The 22,210-nt window shown below is 39.1% G+C and overlaps 1 protein-coding gene across 1 annotated transcript; it reads right to left on the bottom strand.

The window, feature by feature from the left end:
• Positions 1-12,447: 12,447 nt before the first annotated feature.
• Positions 12,448-16,655, bottom strand: atf3 (activating transcription factor 3). Its single transcript, XM_004568438.4, has 4 exons — positions 16,524-16,655; positions 15,096-15,354; positions 14,861-14,968; positions 12,448-14,689 (listed from the first exon to the last, which is right to left on the bottom strand). Exons 2-4 carry the CDS (start codon positions 15,351-15,353, stop codon positions 14,387-14,389), a joined length of 669 nt encoding a protein of 222 aa, XP_004568495.1. The 5' UTR covers position 15,354; positions 16,524-16,655; the 3' UTR covers positions 12,448-14,386.
• Between the last annotated feature and the right edge of the window lie 5,555 nt (positions 16,656-22,210).

Below are 22,210 nucleotides of genomic sequence, written 5' to 3' on the forward strand. Positions count from 1 at the left end.
TTCCGTTTTTCAGGAAACGTATACTGTAATGGAAAAGTTTATCCAGTGACAGAGGTGACCGATATTAAATTGCAAACAAACTCTGCATGGGAATGGGATCAAGTGTTTGTTTTAAAGGAGGACATTTACTCAGGAGAGTACAGTTTGAGTCCCATTGTTGCCTTTTAGCTTGACAATGTTTAGACAGTATGATGTTGTACAGTATCCCCACACTAAACTTTTCAAATTCTACCAAATTTATAGCTGTTTGTTTGTATTTGTTAAAGTCCATGTTTTTTTAGCCTAGGCGTTGTTATATTTTAAACCAAGTCTCTCACAGACTACAGTTTATTTCCCTTTGTGTTGGTATCCTGCTACAAACTGTGATTGGTTATTCTTGGGACAGCCGTGACCTGATTAACTGATTTTAAAAGATCGAAGTGGCTTCACAAAGAACGACATGATAAAAAAAACAGGAAACCTTCATGGTTAAAAGGTGAAGCCAGTGCAGAAATGCCAAAACTGCAGTTCCAATGGTCACATGAGGCTGTCTCCAAAAGTGAGTCAGTCACCATAGTCTCTCATGTTAAAATGTCCATCTTCAGCTGTGAAACAAACATATCTACAGTGTTTCTATAACTATATGCAATACACTAGGATGTTCGGGCTTGCCAGAAAAAAGCATTGTTGCTGATTACTGACTACTAAGCTTTACTTTTGACAACACAAGTCTTTGAATTATATGAATTGACTGATTTTTAATTATCTGACATATAATTTGGCTCTTTGTGAATGAAAGTCTATTTGGAAAGCTTGCACTTCAGTTTTGTGGGTGAAATGAAAGTTCTTTATTATGTGTCTCTGTGAGCTGCACTCATAAAATAGATGATTATGATACTAAATTACAGCACTACCGTATTTTCCGTACCATAAGGCACAGTGCACCTTATAATCCGGTGCACCTAATGTATGAATTCTGGTTATACTTACTGTCCTCAAACCAATTTTATGTGGTACGCGGCATTCAAAAAAATGTTTTAGTACAACTTTGGTAAGCTACAAAGCTGCACTGCTTGATGGATTGTCAGAGTAGTCAGGAGCCTCGCAGAGTAATCTGGGTCCAAAACTCCGTCTGTTTCAGGTCCCAAATTCAAAAGAACACTGCGGCATCACTGAGAGTTAAAAACTGTCTAAATTGTTTCTAAATTCTTTCTTTAATAAAATGATCAGCGTTGCTGCTTTACCAGGTGTAACAATTAAGTTTCACATCCAGGCAACCACGAAAACAGAATTTATTACATTTAACGGAGTTCACAGTTAGCAGGAAGTTAGCTCGCTAGTTTCCACGTAAACATGATATACCATGTTCTGACTGAGAGATTTCTGAAATAATTAAAACTTACAGCTCTGCTATCACTTTCAACATAAATGAAGACAGATAACTAAACAGCAGTTACTTTTGTAGGGCTGCTGAAGTTGGACTAGCTGGTATATAATGATGTGCCATGTGATCGCTAGCGGCACAGCTATGTTAGCACAACATAAACACAGTGAAGCTGGAAGATGAATGCTAATGTTTTTTCCACTAGGGTGGAAACCCAAGGGTTCCCGATGGTTAGGGACAAATGCAATCGCATGGCAGGATGCTATAAACGGACCAAACTTCAGTCAGGAGAACAACTGAGGTAATGTATCCACAATACGAGGTTAGTCATTCATATACTGCAACAACACGGGAACAGAGCAGCTGCGAAAGAATTCAACATTAATAATAATAATAATGGATTGGATTTATATAGCGCTTTTCAAGGCACCCAAAGCGCTTTACAATACCACTATTCATTCACTCTCGCATTCACACACTGGTGGAGGCAAGCTACGGTTGTAGCCACAGCTGCCCTGGGGCAGACTGACAGAAGCGAGGCTGCCATATCGCGCCATCGGCCCCTCTGGCCATTAATGAATCAATGGTACGGATGTAGAGGAAGCAAGAGTTGAGTAAAGTTTGACTTATCTGTTTTCTTTCATTTAATGCGCCTTATAATCCGGTGTGTCTTATGCATGAAAACAGACGTGTTCATCAATAGTGCGCCTTAAAATCTTGTGCGCCTCATGGTCCGAAAAATTCAGTAAGCTAATGGGTGACCTCAGTGACCATAGCTCAAAAGTTCCTAGGTGAATTATAAAATGTATTCATAAATGTTAATGAGATCAAATTAAATCAAATTACAACTTCTCTGTCTTTTTTAAAGTCGACTTACACCATAACGTTTCTAGCAATTACTCAGTTGCATAATTCAGGGATAGAAAGGGAGATCATGAACATATTATAAATTTAAAATGATTTATTTTATCAGTTTATTGGTGACCATCTATTTAATAAAGCTTTCACTAGATTTATTATGAGACATTAAAATAAAGTGCTAACTTGCTGAGTGGTGGGGTGCATGAAATAGCATTGGAGTAATTCCAGTTTCCTTTAGAAACTTCTCAAAAACTGATGGAAAGCTGAGGGAAAATAGAAATATAAAATAAAAAAATAAAAAAAATAAAAAATGTTATCTCACACACAGACACAATGCACCCACATACTGACATAAAAATTCCATTCACCTCCAACGCATCTACACAGACACACACACACACACACTTCTGCTGAAATATGAACTGCATTCTCAGTAAGTTCCCTAGAAGAGTAGTGGTTGTGCCAATGGACAGATCATCTGTTTCTGCAGTAGTTTAAGTGTCTAAAGTTTTGGTCTGCAACTCACAAATAGATTTAATTTAGTGCAAGCAGCACTAAATAATTATAAACACTTTGAAAGCTTTTTGAATGCCTTTTTCATCACACAGTTCACTCAAATCCTCTTTTAACTCTGGAATTATAAGTGAGGGCTTGTTTTGCTGCTTCTAGCAACGTGTTTACAAAGCCAAAGCAAAATGGTGTCTCTGTCTTTGCACTGGAACCTCTTGCACTTTAATGCAATGTTAACCTTCCACGTAAAGGCCATCACAGACAGGTGCCCTCATTTTTTATATGCGGTATTTCCATTTTTTTTTTTTTTTTTTTTACAGGTCTGATGCTGGACGTCATTGACACCATAAGAAACCATGCTTCCTGTAACTACCTGAGCAACTACAGTGGATTCATGTGCCGTTGAGCACAAAAGAGTCTTTCCCAATTTTTTCCAGGAAGGTTATACCATTCGTTCCAATGTTATTTAGAGAGATAGCAAATTAAAAACAATACATCCTACAACCAGTCATGTAATGTAATAGCCACATGTCCCTTCAGGCATCATCTTTTTGAACACCACAGTCAAACTGTATATTGTAATACTACTGCTTTTAGAGGTAAACTTTATTGGATTTCAGTAGTTTTTTGGTTTTTAAACTGTTCCCAGCGCATTCGCCCACAACTTGACTTGGTCCCCTCACAAATAAATAAGGTCAGGTCGAGTTGATTTGACACATCTCGGAAATTAAAGCTACATGCCTGCAATGTTAAATTAGCCTTGGGGTGAAGACTGAAACAAACATGTGAACAATCCACCCTGTAGCTGTTTGTTTACTGTTTGTTTAGAACCCACCCACCACTTTAATCACACTCTAGATCTTGTTTTAACATATGGCATAGAAACTGAACATTTAACAGTGTTTCCTGAAAACCCTCTCCTGTCTGATCATTTCCTGATAACATTTACATTTACAATAATTGATTACACAGCGGTGGAGAGTAGACTTTTATCAAAGTAGATGTCTTTCTGAAAGCGCTGTAACTAAGTTTAAGAATATAATCCACCCACTGTTATCATCTTCAATGCCCTGTACCAACACAGAGCAGAGCAGCTATCTGAACGCTACCCCAACAGAGGTCGATTATCTTGTTAATAATTTCACCTCCTCACTACGTACGACTCTGGATACTGTAGCTCCTGTGAAAACTAAGGTCTCTAATCAGAAGTATTTGACTCCGTGGTATAATTCTCAAACACGTACCCTAAAGCAGATGACTCGTAAGCTGGAGAGGAAATGGCGTGTCACAAATTTAGAGGATCATCATTTAGCCTGGAGAAATAGTTTGCTGCTTTATAAGAAAGCCCTCCGCAAAGCCAGAACATCTTACTATTCATCACTGATTGAAGAAAATAAGAACAACCCCAGGTTTCTCTTCAGCACTGTAGCCAGGCTGACAAAAAGTCAGAGCTCTTTTGAGCCAACCATCCCTTTAACGTTAACTAGTAATGACTTCATGAACTTCTTCACAAATAAAATTTTTATCATTAGAGAAAAAATTACCAGTAATCATCCCACAGATGTAATATTATCTACAGCTACTCTTAGTACCATTGATGTTAAGTTAGACTCTTTTTCTCTAATTGATCTTTCTGAGTTAACTTCAATAATTACTTCCTCCAAACCTTCAACGTGTCTTTTAGACCCCATTCCTACAAAACTGCTCAAAGAAGTCCTGCCATTAATTAATGCTTCAATCTTAAATATGATCAACCTATCTCTAATAATCGGCTATGTACCACAGGCCTTCAAGCTGGCTGTAGTTAAACCTTTACTCAAAAAGCCATCTCTAGACCCAGCAGTCTTAGCTAATTATAGGCCAATCTCCAACCTTCCTTTCATATCAAAAATCCTTGAAAGAGTAGTTGTCAAACAGCTAACAGATCATCTGCAGAGGAATGGTTTATTTGAAGAGTTTCAGTCAGGTTTCAGAGCTCATGACAGCACAGAAACAGCTTTAGTGAAGGTTACAAATGATCTTCTTATGGCCTCTGACAGTGGACTCATCTCTGTGCTTGTCCTGCTAGACCTTAGTGCAGCATTCGATACTGTTGACCATAATATCCTATTAGAGCGATTAGAACATGCTGTAGGTATTACAGGTACTGCACTGCAGTGGTTTGTATCATATCTATCTAATAGACTCCAATTTGTGTATGTAAATGGAGAGTCCTCTTCACACACTGAGGTTAATTATGGAGTTCCACAGGGTTCAGTGCTAGGACCAATTCTGTTTACATTATACATGCTTCCCTTAGGCAGCATCATTAGAAGACATAGCATACATTTTCACTGCTATGCCGATGACACCCAGCTCTATCTGTCCATGAAGCCAGATAGCACACACCAATTAGTTAGACTGCAGGAATGTCTTAAAGACATAAAGACCTGGATGGCCGCTAACTTTCTGCTTCTTAATTCAGATAAAACTGAGGTTATTGTACTCGGCCCTGAAAATCTTAGAAATATGGTATCTAACCAGATTCTTACTCTGGATGGCATTACCTTGGCCTCCAGTAACACTGTGAGGAACCTTGGAGTCATTTTTGACCAGGACATGTCCTTCAACGCACATATTAAACAAATATGTAAGACTGCTTTCTTCCATTTGCGCAACATCTCTAAAATTAGAAATATCCTGTCTCAGAGTGACGCTGAAAAACTAGTTCATGCATTTATTACTTCCAGGCTGGACTACTGTAACTCATTATTATCAGGATGTCCAAAAAACTCGCTGAAAAGCCTTCAACTAATCCAAAATGCTGCAGCAAGAGTCCTGACAGGGACTAGAAAGAGAGAGCATATTTCTCCTGTTTTGGCTTCCCTTCATTGGCTTCCTGATAAATCCAGAATTGAATTCAAAATCCTGCTCCTCACATACAAGGTCTTAAATAATCAGGCCCCATCTTATCTTAATGACCTTGTAGTACCATATCACCCTATTAGAGCACTTCGCTCTCGCTCTGCAGGCCTACTTGTTGTTCCTAGAGTATTTAAAAGTAGAATGGGAGGGAGAGCCTTCAGTTTTCAGGCCCCTCTTCTGTGGAACCAGCTTCCAGTTTGGATTCGGGAGACAGACACTATCTCTACTTTCAAGATTAGGCTTAAAACTTTCCTTTTTGCTAAAGCATATAGTTAGGGCTGGACCAGGTGATCCTGAATCCTCCCTTAGTTATGCTGCAATAGACTTAGGCTGCCGGGGGATTCCCATGATGCATTGAGTTTTTCCTTTCCAGTCACCTTTCTCACTCACTATGTATTAACAGACCTCTCTGCATTGAATCATATCTGTTATTAACCTCTGTCTCTCTTCCACAGCATGTCTTTTATCCTGTCTTCCTTCTCTCACCCCAACCGGTCGCAGCAGATGGCCGCCCCTCCCTGAGCCTGGTTCTGCCGGAGGTTTCTTCCTGTTAAAAGGGAGTGCTTGCTCATAGGGGGTCATATGATTGTTGGGCTTTTCTCTGTATCTATGAAGCGCCTTGAGGTGACTTTTGTTGTGATTTGGTGCTATATAAATAAAATTGAATTGAATTGAATTGAATTACTAGGAACAGGAATGTAGAACCACCCTTCGTAACAAGAATCTGAGTAAGTAAGTGATACATTTCTGTGTAATTTTATCTTATTATTTCATCTGTGTAATTTCATATCTTTATCTCTTACATTTCAGTGGGGGGGGGGGGGGGGGGATTTTGGCCCTCCCTTCTTGATAATATTGCGTCAGTTCATTGAGGACTACAGGCATTTATTTGTACGCGGCATTTCAATCAGTTCAAGATGTGGACTTTGCCTGGGCCATTGCCAAATCAGACCGTTTATCTACACTCTCCTTCTGTATTTTGACAAATAAAGAGATAATGACACAGGTTGTAATTTTTAAAACCTCATAATGACCAATATTTTTTGTGCTGTTAAATCAAACCTTATAAGAGGATGTGCTGTGTTTTTACCACAAAATACAAAATACACAATCAAAGCTGTTGAAACTGGTTTTGACACCAGGGTGACTATATTAATTAAATCAAATGTTTTGACAGGATACTCCTACATTAATAATGCAATACATTCCAGTGTTACCAAATCATTTCCCAGATGTTAGCGGATACTTACCCAGACAGATTCTTTGAAAAATGGAGCCCTTTGGATGCCAGATTTTCCTCATATTTCACACTCATCTTTCTCGTATTCTGTTAATGCGTCAGTAGCTAAGTAAGCAGCTGTGATGATTAGAACAGCGAATGCACTGAATGTAGTTTCGTTAACCGTGAACTGCTCCCTTAATGACCTTTTAGTCTTCATTGGACCTTTTGACCACACAGGGTGACATTGGTTAGAGATTATGACACTGCTGTTTCATCAGTTGTCTTTCCTCTGTTTGTCACTGAATTGCCTCAGTTTCCCTCTCATTTAAGCAAGTGACCAACCATCCTTCCTCTCCATTACAACCCCCCTTCTTCCTGCCTGTGTGTACTTTGGCTCCATATTAGCCAACAACTCATGGGACACACTCAAGACAAACAACCAGCAGTTGAGACCACAGGCAGCAATACGTGTTTGCCAGTGAAACAACCAACTATGATCAAACATAGAGGTAGAAACTGAGTTCGCCCTCTGGAATGACTTAACATGATGTCACCTTTTGACCCCAAAAAGACCCAAGGATAAACTGTCCTCTGATTTCGCAGCACTCAGGGTGTGTCAAAGCATGCACTTCCCACTTCTACTTCCGCTTGAAATTTGAGAAACAAAGTTACTTTTTAAAAAGAAAAAAAAAGAATTTAAAGGGAAACAACCCATAAAGGATGTTAATTTGTGTTTCAGTTATTTTTGAGTTAAGTTAAGTTACAGATTGATTGCTGTTGAAAATATAAAACTTTATTTCAGCAGCTTATTTTTTTTAACTTAATTATTTATTATTAATGAATTCAAAATGACATTAAACTGAGCAATGAAGCAGAACAGTTCTCATCAGGTTGAAAACATCAGCCATTTTCACTTCTTGTAAATAAACTTTTATTCATAGACTAATGTTCAAACAAACTATAATGATTACAGAAGGAAAATATTCTTAAATCTCCAGCATCATTGGTGTCTGACATTTCCTAAAACATGGCCAAACATCACTGTAATCAACAGGTCGCAGGCACTATAGAGCAATGAACTTTAGGATTGGTAGAGGAGGGGAAGTACAAATTCAAACAAACTGATTATTATGTCACATAGTGTCAAATGAATTGAAACAGAGCCAGGGACAAGTAGTTGTCTATTTTTAAAGTCTGTTTAGAATCAGGCTGAAGAACGGACGCACAATTTTTTCGTAACTTGTCTCAGAGCACAACTCGGACCCAAACAGATGTGTGCATGCTTATAAAACCATAACACTTATGTAAGCCACCCTGCCCTTAATGGTGTTGCCATTAAACTTGTCCCAACAACTTTGTTGACCTGCCAAAAGTAAACATTCCTGCATGGCAACAAGCAACATAAAAACTCAACTTAAAAGTTATGGGCCAGAAATAATGTTATCTGCCACATATTATGCCCTTACACTATAACAGTTTAGCAATGTTTGTTAATTTTGTGATTGTGTGCAATGAGATTGCGGGGCGATCGTGGCTCAAGAGTTGGGAGTTCACCTTAGTTACCATTACTAACACTTTAATGAGTTTGAAAACTATTGTCATATCAGTGCATAACGACACTCCCCATGCCTGCATACTGTGAAGTAGTGCAATCTTAGTTCCTTTTTAACGAGCGCACAAAAAGATTGACCAAATAGTTGGAACTGTTTTTTTTCTCAAAAGCAAAGGAGAAATCCCATTTGCATTACAAACGCCTTCATGTGAGATGCTGTTCTGCTGATGTATCTCCTCCTGACATTCCCACTGAACCTGTTAATTACAGCCTGCAGCTGAAGAACGCTGAACCTTGGCTCACCTCTGAAAAGATCCCATACACAGTTTTGAACTTTTTATTGTAGTTTTTTATGACACAGGAGTATACCTTAAGCCAATCTGAAGTCATCTCTTTACAAGATGATAATAATGAAACTAAGGTGTTTATACAGATGTGATAAATTGGTCACAGCCCCGTTGTTGTTCATCCCAGCGTTCTAATAAACTGAATAATGAGGAGTGGAGTCCTCTTTTATTCTATTTGTTGCACTCATCATTCACTAGCAAGTACCAAAACCCCACATGTGAATGTTTTATAATAATGAAGCAACAAAGCTTGGAGCCTTATGAAGTATTGGCAGCAGCTCCCTGACTGATACCTTTGACAAAGTGCGCGTGAGAGAGGGTAGGGCATAGAAACAATGAGAAACGTATGTGGGCACAGAGGCATTTATAGACAGGAGTGTTTAGGGTGTGGATTCAATTCTGGACTTAAGATAAATTCTTCTTCTTCCAGTCGCTCCCTTTAGGGGTCTTCCCAACAGATCATCTGCCTCCATCTAACTCTATCCCTATCATCCTCCTTTGTCAAACCAAGTCTTTGCACGTCCTCCTTCACTGCATCCACAAATCCTCCGTGGTCTTCCTCTTTTCCTCCTTCTGTCTGGGAGCTCCATCTGTAAAAAATAAAAAACTACATCCAAAATCCAGGCCTCAATTGTACTCTGCTGCCGGAGCTGGAGAAGTAGTTCCTTTGAAGTCAAAAAAGTTGTCATATCGTATGGTCGGTACATTGTAACGTGATGTAAATGATCTGTCGACAAGTCTGTGCAGTCACGAAAATTGGCAAGCATGCAGACATCCACATGGACCCTCGGTCTCAATGTCTGATGACTCAGAGCCAAGCAGATCCCAGCGGTCTCATGAACAACTCTGAATGTCAGCAGAGACAGGTATCAACAGAAGTGAGTGTCAGTGAACCTGGACTAGCCGGCAGATATGATCTGTGAGCTATTTTTTTTTACAGGAAATTGTAGAAGGATACATTTCTCTAAAATGTCAACAAGTTGAAAGTCTCTCATGTTCAAACATCATTTGAGAGCATAAAAACATCAAAAATGGACTAAACGCCAGCCAAGAAATGCCTGAGATGAGCACACACACAGCACAAGGTTAGAGATTTATATATGGGCGCAAAGATCCTGAACCTGACCTTAATATCCACTGAAATCTTAGGTAACCCAAGACTGATACTACTGATGTCCACATATATCTGGAGGCTGGGACACCACCTGTAGGGCTGCAGTGTACAATAGACTCAAAGAGTGTCGTTATTTCATCACTTCAACAACTAGATTGATAAACGATAAGAGCTGTTGTGAAAGGCCTTGAATAATTGACATGTGAACACAAAAAATGCCACCGAGCTCAACATCAAAAAGGTTTGCTTCTCCCTATTAGGAGAAGTATTTGGGGAAATTATTAAAATGTCAATATGGAAACAGAGCGGGAAGAAACTTGAGAGTAACTGGAATGTTATTTTTGGTTTGTGATGAGTTGTAATTAACATACCAGTTGTGTAAATTAAACTGATGGGCAGGTTTAGACATCACCTTCGGTAAAATGCTGCCCCACCCACTTTTTCTCACGCTGCTTGGTTTATGAGAATCTTACTCACAAGGATTCTTCTGAAAATATCAGCACAATTGTGAACTGAACTCTTTCTTTATTGATTGTTTTCACTCTTTTATTCCATGCATGGTTTCCTGAAATGAGATGACTTGCTCTTTAAGGAGTTTAACAGGAAATCAGAATACTTGTGATAGGAAAGAGGCGGAACGTCATGTGTTCTCTAGGTTCTGGGCAGCTTACCGGAATACTAACTATTGGTACCGTGAAACTCACTAGGACAGGTGCAAAGTATTGATTACAGTGATTGTATACCTGGATGTTTGCTTTCATCCACTTTCAGTGACAGCTAGGTGGGGTCAAACCATAGCAGATCTCGGGCTGGCAGACCTGGAACAAGTTATTTTCTGTGTGAGTTTTAACGTCCTGGTGCAGGTGGGTGAGATTTGATGCTTGAGGGCATGAAGCTTCTTGTGTAATCACATAATTATCTGTTTATACACTTTCAGTTTGCCGGGATTGTTTAGAACACATATGTCACGTTTCATCAGAAAGCTCATTTGAATGGTTTCATCGGATTAATTCCCTATCACATCATTCACATCATTCTATGTTGCAACTTTGGCATAACTATGTATTGAAAAAAAGACGGGAAACAAATGGATTTGATTTTGCACATTCCACATATTGGCTCGTGTTTGAACACGCTTGTTTACGGTGTGATGTACCGCACATCTCTAAGGCCAGTGTCCTTATTGGGCGGGTTTGTTGTTATTTGAACTGCATGTCAGAGCCTTCTTGGACAGATACTGTAGAAAACATCCAGTCATATCTAACAAGGCAGTGTTACCTCACCCTTCTGCCTGCCTCTACCTCTTTGAAGAGAACATGTTCAGTCTTGTCCTTCAGCTCCATCACATGCACAGTTGCTCTGTGATTACATGTAGGAATTCTGTCGGAGATTTTTGTAAGCAAACGTTTATGTTGTGAAATTGTTCCACTTGTGGAAAAAAAACATGGTGATAGAAGTACAGCAGCTTCCTAGTACCCATGGGTACTAGGAAGCTGCTAGTACATCTGGGAATGTAAGCTTTTAAAACATTTTAAAACCGAGTATCCTTCAAGGAAACTGTGTTATTTTTCCTGATATTCATAACACACTCTTTATTTTAATGAGAGAGGGCCCGGTGCTGATGTAACTGTGTTCCTAAAGTAAAGCAGAAAACCACAGCTGCAGAGTTAGTTTTCTAAAGATCAAGCATGAGTTTTGTTAGTTCTGCTGTTGTCATTTTCAGACATGGAGAACATGAGACATACGCGAGCGGGTTAATGGCTACAAAATGAAAATCATTGTTTCAAAACTGATCTGATGCAATCCAAAGCAACTGACCGGTCAACTGCATTGTCAGAAAGTGGTGATTATTGATGATAAGCATTGCAAACATTTGTTTTACAACGTGTTGCATCAGATGGCACATGTTTTCATAAGTGCAGAAAGTCTATAGGTATATGATATTGTACAGCTCCAACAGCGAAGAGCAAGGCACTAATATTTCTGTTTCTGCTCTGTTTAGTGTTATCAACGTACTATCACAGCTTTTTTTCCAACAGCATCATGTGAGCTCACTGTAGCAATAATCATATCATAATTTAATTTAAGATTATCATAAGAAATCAGCTACTCAGCCCACTTCCACTGAGCTTCAGGGAGCTTGTTTTTGGTTCTACAATTATTGCTGCACATTTATTAAGCTCTAACCATTATTATTATTATTATTATGTACTACTGATATGTTAATAACAATTTTTTTTGCATTTTTGTCCCAGTTACATGTTTCAGATCATCAAACAAAATATAATATTAGAAAGAGATAACTAGTCGCTAACATCTATCAGTCTGGACAGGGTGACAAAGCCAAATGTTTTCAATAATGAGTCCCGTTACATCTGGTGTGAAACTAACACAGCATTTCATTAAATGACAGCCAAACATGGTGGTGTCAGGGTGACGGTCTGGGACTGCTGTCCTGTTTCAGGACCTCACTGGTTGCTGTAATTGATGGAAACATGAATTCTGCTCTCTACCAGAAACTCCTAATGTCACATCTGCCCATCCATTTCCAGAAAAGGCATCTCACAGGTCGCATTTTCAGTTCACATCTTTAATTATCAAAGTATCAAAAATCAAAACAGAGATGGAAGTAGTTACACAGTGATAGTAGCAGTGCAGTTGTACCTGACATCCTTTATTTATTTCTGCTATGACACAGCTATAGAGAAAAAAAAAAGTCTTCAGTAGTAGAAATAGGCACAATATGAATACATGCACTCAGTGCTCAGTGACTATCTAGTAATGACTAGCATCGGGACAACAGGTGACAAAAGTACTATGACCACAAAGACGCCTGCGTCCCTTTAACAATGTGACTCTCACACAACACATACAACAATATAAACCTTCTAACAGAGGAATACAACTTCAGTCTACAAAATTCATTATTATTCTGTCAAAGGAAACCCCTTCTGGTATGTACTCATCCTTCGCTTTGTGCGTCAGAGTTTCAGTTTGATTGAGAATGAGAAGTTAGAGTGTCGCTCAGGAATAAAGGGCTTCTGATCTCATGTTTGGCTTTATTTTACTGCCAATAAACAACAAACAGCAATCATCGTGCTTGTCAAATTTCTGTTTGAGCAATAAACTGCTTTTTTCCTTGGGCTATTTTTTTTTTTTTTTTTTTTTACAATGGAAAAGGGTGTGCAAGTGAACAACAACTATTTTGGCAGTTCGTTTTCAAACAGTGGAAGTTCACGACACACTTAGATTCTAACGTGTCAACAAATCTTGCATAACTTCAGAGTAAACTGATGCAGCGCTTCTGATACCTAGCTAACGATATCTAATGAACACAACATCCGGACCAAATGTTTTCAATAAATACATTTTTAAAAAAATAACTTTTGGTTTTGCTCTGTTGAGACCAAAGGAGGCATTGGTGTTTACATACAGCAGCACATAGTTAATATGCATTTGATACTTTATACAAGACACTGGGTAGAAAACACATCTGTAAAATAACACTTATGTAGCTTCATTGTCACAGAACAGGTTGAAAAAAAATCCCCTTTGCTTTAAGAGAGAACACAGTGATAAATAAAGTGTCCATTGGGCAATTGTGATTGCCATAAAATATTGAATTCTTAAGAAAAAACCCCACAACAAAACACTTATCTATACATGTGATTACACTGTCTTTTGTACTAGGCTTTTTTCATTAAGTGCAGAATTAGAAACCCTGCCTGCAACGTACATTTCCCTTTTGTGTCTGCTACACTCACAGCAAGGAACCCGACCCGTACTCATGCTTTTGGACGAGTCATCTCATATTATGTATAACAAAACGGACGTCTATAGCATACCTAGGTCCTGAGTGGTTAGTAGTAGCAGCGTTTTTAGTAATTCACTTTGTATACAGGACAAGCAGACAGGGTTAAAACAGCAACATCCTAACATACAGTAATCATTTAATAAATATGTCATCTTTGCTGTACACTAAACAGAGACCGCTTCTTTTTAAAGTCAGTGACTTGCATCTGTACACACTCACACAGTCATTCTGAATCTCCTTACTGTCGGGGTGAACTCTTAAATAATGTGCCTTGATCACCTTGAAATCGTGCTTTGGTACAAAAATCAGACCATCGACTATTCAAAATACTAATAAATCAAGAAAAGCTGTTGAACTTTGTTTAAGTGCTTTAGCATCTGTTCTTGGCCCTGACTGTTTAAAATGTTTAAAAAAAAAAAAGAAACACAATGCAAGTCAAAGTGCTGTCCATCATTTCTCACTCCTGTCCAATCAGCAGCTACGGGTTCAGGGAGCGGAAGGTGCTGAGGTCACTTTACACCGCTCTCTTTTTCTCTAGCAGCATTATGGACGGCAGGTGGGCGTGAGGAGTCATAGGTGGCGTTTCATTCTCAGGTCATAAGTTTGTATGTGGCAACTCCACCTCCTGCGAAACCAGTCAGTCCTACATCAGCAGCAGGAGATGGAAGAATTGCAAGCCCTAGATAACACTCTGGGCGATCATAAGTGACTGGGGCACTGGACATGATCGAGAGTCAGAAGTCCTCCGCCGAGAGGCGCTGCTGTGGACGTGGATGCGGATGAGGTGGTGGTGGAGGTGAGGTTGTGGAGTTGTAAGGTGCTCTCCTGGATGTGCTGGATGAAAAGGTTTCGCTCGTCCTCGGGCGTCTGGGGGTTCTGGGCTCGGACGATGCACGTCGGCCGGTGCAGGTTGAGCATGTAGACCAGCTGCTGCTTCTGCTGCTTAAGCTCCTCAATCTGAGCTTTTAAGTCGGCATTGATGCTCTCCAGCTTTTCAGACTCCTGCAGAGAAGGATGGAAGAAGAAGACTGTTATTCACCCGAGAAACATAAGCTACTTCTCACCGCAAGCTGCGAATGTCATGCTTTATAAATTGTCTAACTGTGAGGGTGCAAAAAGCTAAGAGTAGGTGCAGAATAACCAATGCTCAGATTGATGAAAGTGGAAAACTACCTTCTGGAGTGATTCAGTCTTTTCCTTCTTCTTGTTGCGGCACTTGGCGGCAGCGATTTTGTTTCTCTCCCTCCTCCTTTTCCTTCTTTCATGCTCCTCAGATGTCAACTAAAAAAAAGTGAGAAATATAGACCATTAAGAAAAAAATACTCTCTCTCTCTGTGTATGTATGTATGTATGTATATAACAGACACATTACAGATAACTACATGCTGTAATTCCCCCTCTGCCTTACCTCTCGCTTGACCCCGTTCCTGTATGAAGTTAGCTCAGAGGCTCGATCCGAGCTGGAGCTGGCACCATCGGAGCTCATGTCGGTGCTAAGCCCGTTGGACAGTCGCTTGCTCTGGATTGCCAGCCGGAGCTCCTCTTTCACGATGGGTGTGAAGTTGGTGAAGTCGTCCAGGGTGAGTGTGCCTTGAGGGGAGAAGCAAGGAACCAAGGCGGAGCAGCTGATGTCAGCCAGAGAAGGACCCGAGTGCTGAAGCATCATTCTGTAAACGCAAGAGATGAAAATCATCAGGTGGGTTAGAAACACTTAATATAATTCAAAAGAAACTGAGCTAAAGTCATTATGAACCCAACGCTGAAAGTCACAAGATAAATAATGTGGGAAGAATAATAAAGGAATGTTCAACTTTTTGCTGAGTAACAATGACACAAATGTCAGAAGGAAATCCAAAGCTAAGATCGGTTTGAAAGGTCAACATGGCATGTTAAGGAGGACAAACAGATTGTGATGACAAGACAAATAGCTGTGTCATTCAAAACTGAGCAAATATTTGCTTTGTGGAAAACATGCTGTAAAAAAGGCTCATTAATTAGGGAGGTGTGGATGTTTGTTATCTAAACGGAGAAGTGAAAAGAGTTGAATTATGGCCATCAGCCAGATAAGAAGGTGTTTACATCAGCTCTGAGACCAAAACCAAAACAAGCACATTTATATTATATTCTTATGTTCTCCAGTAATAAATCATTTGCAACGAAGTCATTAATGATATGGTTTGTATTAGTCTGCACACAGCTGCACCTTCTTAGAATTTAAAAAAAAAGTTTTAAAAAGTCTTGTTAGCTCTACAAATATTTTACCACCGCCTCCCTCTGTTCCCTTCAGTTTCGCTATTATGTGTTCAGGTAATTATAAAAGAGAATTGTGCTATTCATATGTTTGTTTTGGTTTTGTTATTATAAAGTTAACTCAAAAGAAAGAAGAAAAAAAAGAAACAACAATATTAAAAGTCTCGACAAAAGTGAGGAAACAAGTGCAAAAATCCGAAATACCTGATTATAAATAAGTTACAAAAAAAGTGTAACAAAATGCATTCAAGCAGAATCCAAGAAAAACGTCGCATGATGTCATATTTGAAACAAAAACAATAACAAGTTTTTATAAATACAAAATACGCTAAAATTAAAAAAAAAGAAAAAAAGAAAAATCGTTAGTGCAAACTGCTCCAAAAAGATGCGCTTGTTTATATATTTTATATTTTCACGCAAAAACACGCGCGGAAGTTTTCGCAGTGTCCCGGGACGGAGCGCACGGAGACACCGGCTCTCTGCGCTTCTCACCGGGATCAAAGAGCGACAACACCGCCTCTCTGCCCCTCACACACACGCTCAAACACCCCCGTCCTCCTCCACGGGAAACAGATCTCCAGCCTACCTGTTAAAGCTGTGAGTGTCCGGATCGGATGAAGTGCGCCGTGAAGAAAATAAACCTTCTCTTATGTCTGTGCGTTCCGCTCTTCCTGTGTCGGCTTCCTGCTCGTTGGCTACGGTTGCTCTTGTGGCCTTTACGTTGCGTCACCTCGCGCTTTTAAATTGGTTGAAGGGGCGGGACACATGACGCAACGCAACGCTACTAGAGAGCGAGAGAGGGAGGGTGCTAGGGTTGGGAGCCTGAGAGTAGGGGGGGTGACGTCATCCTATTTTTAGAAGGCTGATCCGGCGATGATGCAATCTAGCAACCCCGAGTGTTCTTCTCTGCCATAACAGGACAGGCGTCCCCTCCCTCCTCCTCCTCATGTTTTTTCCTCCTCTGCCTATCCTCCCGCAGATTTTCAGCTCTTCCTCATTCTCCTCCTCCTCCTCTCTGCTTCCTACCCTCTTCCCACCAACGCGTTATTCCTTTCCCAATCTTTTAATCTTTTTTTTCCTTTTTTGTTTTTATATTTGTCTCTTTTTTCAACACTTCATTCATCATCTCCAATCCTCTTTTTTGGTATAGTTTCTATCCCCCTCCTTTTTTAATCCCCCCCATCAGCTTTGGCCTTTTTCACAAATTTCCATGGTTTATGTCCCAAAATCCCTCTATTCTTTGCCACTCTCATAACATTTTTTTCTCTTATCTTCCCTCCCATCTAATCTCTGTCATCCTATTTCCAGTTGTCTCTTCTCCACTCGTTGCTGTACCTCCTGCACACGCATCTCCACTAATCACTTGAATCTTTTTTTGTTATTGTCTCGTAAATTTACCAAATTTAGAAATACGGGCTAATTTTCCTCTGCGACACCTGGTAGGTTGATGGTATTTACAGATAACCAGTTTAACCTGTTTGATCTTTTTCTTTTTAAAATTGCAGTTTCTTTTATTCCCTTTTTATTTTGTCTCCTGTTTTCTACTAAAAACCTTCACGTCTTTTCCTTTTTCACTCCTCCATCATTATATTTCCAAGTTCTTTCTGCTCACTTTTTCCCAGTATTTACTTTGATACTTTTTTCTTAATTATCCATGTTTTTATATTCTTTCATCATAGTACTTGTACATCTTTCCTTCTTCTATTCACCTGAAGTCTTTTGCCCTCTTTCTTCTACTTCTTTTATCTTATTTCTCTTCTCTCTCTTTCCTCCACTTTTTTCACCCCCATACATGTCCCGTCTTGTACTAATCAGCCTCATTTTATTATTCCTCTTTGCCCTCCATTATTGTTTCCATAAGCATCACCTCTTCACACGCTTCCCTTCCCTCTCTGTCATCTCTCCCTGTTTTGACACTGACATGGATTTCCATTCCAGGCATTCCACACTAACGAGTGAATAAGGCCGTTCAGGCTGAGTGACAGTGGACGGTTATTTATTGTGCGGTTACACCACACTCACCAGCTGGGGTATAAAAGAGGTTAGACAGACATGCAGACAGATATGGACCTTTGCATGGATGGATGGATGGAAGGATTATAATGATTTTCCTTTTCCTGTCTGATGATATGATGACATTTACCTGTCATGTGAGGACAGGTAAAGAAAACTTTCTGCATGTTTTCATTTCTGAACTACTTGTGCTTTTACATGTGTGTGTGTGTGTCACAGATTTGTAGACTGCCAGTAAATGTAATCTACACGCAGGGATTTTCTTGATTAGTCGTAATCAGATGATCTTGTTTACTCGACTGCTGACACAGATTTCCTGTGAGAATGTTGGTTTTTGGCTTCAGAATACAAAAATATGTGCGAATTTTCACTATTTAACATCTAAATTTAAATTGTAAGTCGTGGCAGCTGTGGAAATACACAACTAGTAAGCATCTATATGTTAATAATATCCAGACATAATAATCGATATTATTAGCAGTCTTTCACACTAGTTTTATGTATTATTATTGATAATAGTTTCAAAGTTACACCTGCAACTTCAGCACTAGCAGTAATGTCCTCGTCCTAGCAGTCAGATTAAAGGAAAATACATTTTAAAGGGTTTTACCTTAGCTATAAAACTCTGCTACTGTAACATAATGTTTATTTTATGCTTACTGAATTGTCCAAAACTGGAAAAGAAGATGGTTCATGAAACGCACGTTTATTTTATTTTATTTTTTTCCATATGGGCTGACCCACATCAGGTGCAGCTGTTTATGTTGGGCTGTTTTAATGTGCAGCCATAAAGCAGAAAGCAGCATGGCTTTAAAGTGCACACATATCTAGCAAAGACAAGCAGAGCATGCTGACGTCATCCTGATTCAGAATCATTCCAAAAAAGAAAGAAAAGAAAAGAAACAGATTGTTTTGTCTCAAATATTTCTGTCAGAAAACAGAACAACGTTATTATTTTGTGTGTGTGTGTCTGTTATGATGCCTACATATCCTGTCAAAGCAGAAAACTCGGCTCAACTTTTGCGTACATGATACAATAATTTCCTGATAGATTGTTATCTAACACGAACCATGCAACAACAGCTCTGCAGTTTTGTAAAATCCTGCTTCCACTAGATTACTCCTACTAGATTTTAAGTGACCTGATTCATGAGGATGTTTTAATTCTGATTAAAAGATGCAAGCTTTTGGGCATCTTGTTGACCTCTACTGCAGTTTATGTGCTTAACTTGTAAGTGTCATAGGTTTTTTTTATTTGTTCGAGTGATTTCACACACTGAAGAAAAGGTTCTTTCCCTCCTATTTCCTTGTAGTCTTTCTATCTTTTCCTTCCTTTTCTCATTTCCTGCCATTTTCAGTATAATGCCCTCTCGGTTTTGTAATTTTGAAACTCCCAGTTTCTCTGAGTGTACCAACAAAATTGACTTTCAGTTTTGCCAACTCAAGACTTTCTTGGAAACAATATTGCTTCACTATTTCATGAAATTATGAAATGTCAAAATCGAGTGATCATCAAGTGGTCACTATGTTTGCATCTCATCTTTTCTTAACTTTACTTGAAATGAAGCCAAGGAGACATGACTTGTCACATGAACGATGACTGCCATGACTGATCTAGAAATTCATGTAACTATGAATCCCACCCAGTTGTAAAGGCCATAAAATGGTTAATAATTAAACAAATGAGTTTCCACTGCTAAGGAAAACATCTGGCCTTATGTGAACCTCTGAAAAAACACTCCCTGACAAAGAAGGTTATGTAGTGGTGACCTGCTGAGGTGTTTTCTCCATTTTTAGACGGTGAGTTTGAAGGCCGAGTTGAACAAGGGAAATATTTCTCTTTGCCAGGAACTGAAAGAAAAGATCTGCTGTTTCCCCAAGCTGTAAATCTGAAACCCTGAAATAGGTTAAAATAAATTCTAATAAAAATTATTTTAATATAATTTAACCCAGCATAAATATTCTTATAAATAAAAACATACCACAGATGCTTTTGTCGGCCTCAGACTAAATGAAAGTGACTTCATTGACTTATGCCCTTGAATTCTTCAATGCATTGTCTACGTTTCCTGTGCATGTGACATGTAATGTATGTGCTAACTCACAGTCACATGGCTTGATTTTGTGCTTTTAGTTTTGGTCCAGATGGAAAACATAAATGCAGAGTGACTGCTGTTTGGAAAGTTAAGAAAATGCTCCGACTCAGAACTCCTGCTCAATCAGACATCACAGAGGATAGGGGAGGGGGTTTCCAAAGCAAACTTAGGATCCTAAAAAGCTCTTCCAACGAAGAATACTCACTCACTCAAAGAAAGAAAACATAAATTGTTACAGACAAATCAGAGGCAGGCTAAATAAAAATGAAAGTAAGAAGAGTAATATATTAATAAGAACACTTTTAGGGGCAAATTAAATGAAGGGACTGAGTCTGAGCTGCTCAGCTGCTCTACTGGGAGCAGGAAGAGCCTCAAAAGTAATCAAAATGACAAATCTAGACTATTCCAGAACATACTGGGAGCCAGTTTAAAAATGCCAAAATGGGAGTGATGGGAGGCTGCTGACTTCTTTATAGTCTACAGTCGTTCAAATAGAGTTTTAGTTCAGGAAAGAAAAAAAGGCTGACACATGTAAAAGCACACTTTTAAATCTTAAATGACATCTTTTTTTAATTTTTAAGATGATAAAAGCATGACTGCATTAGTCTCACAATGTGGTGCTCGAAATTTAGGTTTTAATTAAATCAGATTTCAAGATAATTTGCAACCAGCTTGAAATTTTCAGGCCGAGAAGCAGCCGGTGGGAGAATCTGTTCAGCGTGACCTACGACCTGGTGGCAAGTTTCGTCTGAATTTAGCTGAAGGAAATGAAATGACGTCCAGTTCTGAACCTCATAAAGAGTCACATGATCTGAATTAGCCATCACTTACATTTATAACAGTGAGTCATGCAGAGACTCAATGTATGCTTTGATTCAATGTAGTTTCAGTTAACTCATAGAGTAGGTACGCTGGTTTCAGTTTACTTTTCCCCGTTTAACTGGTTATATTAATACTGTTTAGATGGTTTTAAAACATTAAGCTTGTAGTGATGATTTCATTTCATTGGGAAATTTATTTATATATTTTTATTCTTAATTCAGAACAACTCTTATGATAAAAAGCAAAAATGCGTAACCAACAAAACCTATAAATAAAGATGATTTTTATCTTGACAAAAGCAAAAAAAATAGAAAAGAAAAGTGTTTTCGCACATTTTGAGTTTGTTGCTATCAAAGTGAATACATTCAGTGGAATGCGGAGCCTTGGCTTTTGCAACACATTTTGCAAACTCCCGCCAGCTCTGGTTATCCACCTGTCAAAATATGTTTATGTCCTATAGTATGTGATGTCTCATAGCTCAGAGCCCCAGATGGAGAACTTCAGGCCCGGGTGTGCACGCTGTTCTGGAAAGTTACAGTACTCCCCTTCCTCAGCCTGACGTTGGAAAGGTGCTCGGGAGGAGGGAGGTGTTTCCAACATAAATGCGCCAGAGTTTTCCAAAGAAACATATTTAATCTTTTACAGCTGACAACTTCCTTTAAAAGGTCACCAGCCCAGACAACTAACGTAAGAGCAGAACATCACAGTCATTCACAATAATATATACAAACATTATGAATAGAGATGTTATAGGTTTTACTAAAATATTTTTAGTTGAGCTATTTTCACATCTAGTTTAGTTGAATTTCTGTCAACTTGTCTTGAATCTGCCAGAGAAATACTCGACATATAAAGTCCAGTGTCGTTTGTTCCCAGCTCTGATTTTAAACCGTACCATTAGTTAACTGTGCCTTTTAGAAATGCTACCTGTGCTGATTATCACTTCACAGATCTACTGTGGCGCATGCTTGACCTCGCCTCAAAATACATCCATGTTACACTGCATCTAATTAAAAGCTGACACGCTTGGAGTTGTAGTTTTTATTTTTGGTACGCCAGACAATCGTCAAAATGCTCGAGCTGAATGGCACAAATGTTCACGCTCGCATTTCCACTCCTCTGTCTTTCTCCGCGAGCAGCCAGACGAGTGTTGAAAAGTTTATGAGGTCAGTGTGGTCATCCAGATTGATGCTGCGACATGAAGTCATTGCTGACACTGTCGCTTATTAATACCATATGATCGGAGTGCTAACCCTCCTCAGCTAAATATTGCATTCTCTATTTTTATGTTTCAAGTGTTTCATGCCAAAGAGCTACGTGTGCTCATATCCACATACAGTAT

The sequence above is a fragment of the Maylandia zebra genome, linkage group LG15 (genome assembly GCF_041146795.1).
Source record: "Maylandia zebra isolate NMK-2024a linkage group LG15, Mzebra_GT3a, whole genome shotgun sequence".
Lineage (NCBI taxonomy): Eukaryota > Metazoa > Chordata > Actinopteri > Cichliformes > Cichlidae > Maylandia > Maylandia zebra.